A 5000-nucleotide genomic window follows, 5' to 3' on the forward strand; every position below is an offset into this window, starting at 1 on the left:
GATATATATACATATTTCTTTTACTTTCGAAGTTTCTTAAAAAAAATACTGGCATCACCACGTCGAATAAAATATAGTAATATTAACAACACTAATAAATCTGAGGTTATATATTTTTTTTTCTGGCAAGATATAAGAAAGAATTTATATAAAGTTTTCTAATCAACGAAAAAAAATCACAGATCAAAACGATTACTATTTCACGCTAATATTAAGCACCTTGAGTGTACCCCTTGCTGAAACGTGTCATGATTAAACGTCTTTATATCACAACGGATTAATCTTATCTAGATCCAAAACTCGCGTTTATATTCAGAAAAACTGAACGATGGAATTTCTTTGTAAATCGACTAGCTAAATATGCTTTGGTCTTCCTCATCTTCACGTTAATAATCTAATTTTTAAAAAATCTAAGCCTTCGTTGAACCCATAATTCACAATCATCTTTATAATTACTACCTATATATACTTTATGAGAAAGGAAAACTAAATCAGTCACTTATCATAAATATCTCTTACACGAAGAATTTTAAAAAGATACGTACATTTTTTTCCACGAAGAATTTTAAAAAGATAATCACGAAGAATTTAAAAAAGATGTTCCATTTTTTCATTATTGAAAGGTTACATACATAATACGAGCAAAAATACACACCAGCAACCACAGCAAAAAAAATATATGTATATTTTCAAGAGAGGAAAAAATAAAACTAGCATCTTACTTCCTTATGTTCCACGACCGCAATCTCACCTTCAAGAAAACAAAGCCATCAGTCAAAAAAAAAAAAAAAAAAAAAAAAAAAAAAAAAAAAAAAAAAATCAAGAACTCAGAAATACAACAAAATTCAAAAATTCAGGACACACCAAGCAGGGCAAATAGCTTTAAAAGGCTCACAAGGCTACACAAATATAATCAAAAGAAAAACAATAAATAAAACTGTATAAACAGATATACATATATATATATTAGGCGAAAAACTATTACCAAAAATGTGCATATTAATGTCATAGAGATACAACATATAGGATAAAAAAATATACACATTGTTTGGTTGTCCTCGTAGGGGGAGGAACAATAAACAAGGAAAAGGAGAAGGACAAGGAGAAGGAAAAGAAGAAGAGAGAATATTTATAATAATAATAGTAATACCTCCAACTAATCAAGTCATAACAAGCAATGAGAGAATAAATTCAACAACAACAAAATCAAAGTCAGTTTCAAGTCCACCCACATTCGTAAGACAAAAAAAAGAGAAAAAAAAAGAAAGAGAGAGAGAGAGAGAGAAAGAAAAGCTAATGTAAGAAGTTTTAATCAAACGAATACAGAGTGAGATACAAAGAGATAATCATAAAATCACAATCAACCGGAAACTCAATCTCAAAAAAAAAAGAAAAAATAGAGAAAATCCAGGCAAAGTCCCCCACTCTCAAAAAAAAAAAAAAAAAAAAATCTTAGGAGGGGTCAATCGTTCTATTGCTTATTATTCTCGTATATACAACACTGGCAAACCGAGGTGGGTTAGCCAATGGGGCTCTACACTAATTGGAAAGAAAATCCTACCAAACATCAGTATTCACCAAGCCAAGGAAAAAAAAAACAGTAAAGCACACATTGGCAGAAACCAAAAAAAAAAAAAAAAAAAAAAAATTAAAAAAAATAATAATAATAAAAAATCATATGAAAAAAAATACAAAAAAAAAATAAATAAATGAATAAAAAAAACAACAACAACTGTCTCCAAACTTCACGTCACGAACCCCATTTTCTTTGCATGGGCAACCGAGGTACTTACAAAAAAAACCGTTTTCTATGCCGTACTTACTTACACGTGTCTACAACGAGTGAGACTTCCGAGCTCATTTTAGCCTCGGCGAGTGAGCTTTAACGCTTCGAGCTTTTTGTTGGAGATGTGGTTGGTGGTTGGAGATGTGGTTGGTGGTGGTGGAGGAGGTGGTGGTAGTTGGTGGTACGGTTGTGGTGGTAGTGGACCAGCCGACGACTAGAAGGTAATAAGCGGGTTACTCTTTTGTTTCACGACGAGACACATTGTCAAAAAACAACATGGAAAGAGAAAGACAGAAAAGAAAGCAAGAGAAGAAAGCTTGGGAAGGGAGAAGAGAAGACATAAAAGGCTAGAAATGAGAGAACAGAAGAAGAATGAGACACTGGCTGGCTGAATTCTCAAAACAGCACTTGGAGGACAGCTGTGTGGAGACATCCATTAAAGGTCCTGCTTGAATGCTGATTGGCTGGAGCATCATCTCAGCTTGGAACCTGATTGGCTGGTGGTGAATTTGTCACAAGCACGCACGCACGCACGCACGCAAACACACACACGCACACACACACACACACACATACACACACACATACACACACACATTACTGTTTCGGAATTCTGCTTTATCTTAAGTCATTCAGGAGCCAAAAATATTTATGTATAATTTAAATGCGTCAGTTATGTCAATTTGTATTGAGAGAGAAAAAATAAAATGAAATACAGATTACCAGCAAAATAAGATCAAATAAAATATTGAATCACAAATGTAGTTATATCATGATATAGCATTCTTGACAAATCATATAAGAGGCAAAAAAAAAAAAAAAAAAAAAAAAATACAGGAAAAATTGAATTTAAGAATGTCCACAACAATTATTCTTTTTTAGATAACCACACATGCAAACAAACAAAAAAACAAACAAATGAAAAAAGTGGTAAGAATAAATAGGCAAAAAAAGCGTTAATGAATAAGACAATCCATGCTTTAAAAGCCCTGACCCTCCTTTGTTTTTGTTCTTATTGCAAGATGCACTGAGATCTGCAATAAACAAGCTTAATATAGTGTCCAGTGTTTTTTAGTTTTTGTTTTCGTTTTTTTTTTTTTTTTTTACTTCATTTCTCTTCCTTTCTCACTGTTGCTTTGTGTTTATTACCGAAACTTTTCTTTTAATTTGTTCTTTCTTTTTCTCATTCGCTTATTTATTGAATTTCCTTTTCCCTCTTTCTCCTTATTTCCTCACCTTCTCTTTCTCTCCCTCTCTCTCTCTCCTTCTCTTTGTCCTTCGTTCTCTGTCTCTTCCCACCTCCTATAATTCTCCCTTTCCCTTGTCCTTCCTCCTTCGTCACTCCTGCCAATCACGCTCTTCGGTATGCAGTGTCACGCACGCGGTTCTCTTCACGCCCGTCTGCCGCTGCTTCGCCGCCCTCTCCTCCTTCCCTCTTCCTTCTCTTCCTTCATTTGCTCTCGCTTCCTTTCCTTGCTCCTACTCCCCCCTTTTCTTTGCTCCTACTTTCTCCTCGCCTCGTTTCTTTCTCTCCTTTCCATTCCAGTCTTCCCTTTCCCTTTTCCCCCCTTTCACTATCTCCCTAACTCCTTTTCATCCTTCCCTCCTATTTCTTATTCCATGTTCTTGTCATTTCCGACTTCCCTCATTACCCGTTTTCCAGTGCTTCCTCCTCTCGTCTTCCCTTTCCTCAATCCCCTTTCTCTTCCCTTCCTCCCTCCCTTCCTTCCTCCTTCCTCCCTCCCTCCCCTCCTCCCTTCCCCCTCCCCAATTCCCTTCCACCCTCCCTCCCCTCCTCCCCTCCTCCCTCCCTCCCCTCCTCCCTTTCTCCCTCCCTCCCTCCCTCCCTCCCTCCCTCCCTCGCTTCCTCCCTCCCTCTCCTCCTCCCTTCCTCCCTCCCTTCTTCCGTCCTTCTCATTCTCCCCTTCACACAACCGCAAGGCGCGTGATAACCGTCTCATATCTCACACCAAACCCGCGCACGCTTCCCGACCTTCTCTTTTTTTCTTTTTTCTTTTTCTTTCAGTCTCTCGCCTTCCTCTTTTTATTCTTCTCTTTCAATCAAATACTTCATTTCCCTGGTCGTTATCAATTATCTATCTCCCCTCCTCCCTCCCTATCGCTATCAATTATCCATCTCCCTCCCTTCATCGCTTCGTTTTATTTATCAATCCTTGTCTCTCATTTCAGTGTTAATATTTCTACCCTTGGCGATCGCGGGTAAATCTTCGCAGCGGGTGACAAGTGTGATTTTTTGCTAACTTTGCTTGTACAGACTCAAGGAACGTGGTCTATGTACACTGTATGAATGTGCTTGCGTGTGTGTGTGTGTGTGTGTGTGTGTGTGTGTGTGTGTGTGTGTGTGTGTGTGTGTGTGTGTGTGTGTGTGTGTGTGTGTGTGTGTGTGTGTGTGTCTGAGAGAGAGAGAGAGAGAGAGAGAGAGAGAGAGAGAGAGAGAGAGAGAGAGAGAGAGAGAGAGAGAGAGAGAGAGAGAGAGAGAGAGGCGTGTGTTGGTCCCAGCTGCGTATATTGGAAGATCTGCGAGATAGCACGAAGGTAAGGGGAGAGGAGGGGGTGGGGTGGTGAAGGGGAAGGGGAAGGGGAAGGGGAAGGGGAAGGGGAAGGGGAAGGGTAAGGGTAAGGAAAGAGGAAGTGGAAGAGGAAGAAGGGGAAGGAAAAGGGGAACAGGTGTGCCCTAATGTACCTATCTCAACCTTCCATAACACGTACAAGACCTTCCCATTTTACAGAAGAAATCAAAACCAGCGAGAATTTTTTTTTTTTTCGTATAATTCCGTTCCGTGTTTCTAGAGCGATATCTCTTGCAATGATCTTCCGGCAGACAGACCCAAACGCACGCACACGTACACACGTACATACACACCCACACCAAGAACTACGCTTGTGTGCAATTCTGTGAATCGAAACAAAATCTTAAAATCTGGCTGACGAGTTGGTTTGTGATTCCCCAACGCAAGATGGCGTCGCGGCTTCTCAGCTGATCTCTCCCACTGAATCTCGGCCATTGTTACGCCGTCTACATGCACACGCACCAATAAATCGCAAATAACGACAATTACCAAACGGAGAAGTAAAGGTTTTCATCAATTCCTCAATTCCCTCGTTCTAAGCCCCCCCCCCTCTCACCCCCCCCCCCCCCCTTGCCCCTTAAGCTCCCCCCCGAGAACGCAACAAGATGGCGACGGAATCCAAC

At 39.6% G+C, this 5000-nt stretch overlaps 1 protein-coding gene across 3 annotated transcripts in view; it reads right to left on the bottom strand.

Annotated features, from left to right (window-relative positions):
* Nucleotides 1-5000, bottom strand: part of LOC125028885 (RNA-binding protein 38-like) — a 55833-nt gene that overhangs the window by 30835 nt on the left and 19998 nt on the right. Inside the window, exon 2 of one of the 3 annotated variants that reach the window (XM_047618471.1) lies at nt 1824-2000. The exons of 1 other annotated variant lie outside the window; for it this stretch is intronic. In XM_047618471.1, the coding sequence (XP_047474427.1) occupies nt 1863-2000 (138 nt within the window). In that variant the 3' untranslated portion in view covers nt 1824-1862. The remainder of the gene's footprint in view (nt 1-1823; nt 2001-5000) is intronic. One more of the 3 variants, XM_047618472.1, reaches the window with a different exon arrangement.

This window comes from Penaeus chinensis, chromosome 9, assembly GCF_019202785.1.
Source record: "Penaeus chinensis breed Huanghai No. 1 chromosome 9, ASM1920278v2, whole genome shotgun sequence".
NCBI classification, from domain to species: Eukaryota; Metazoa; Arthropoda; class Malacostraca; order Decapoda; family Penaeidae; genus Penaeus; species Penaeus chinensis.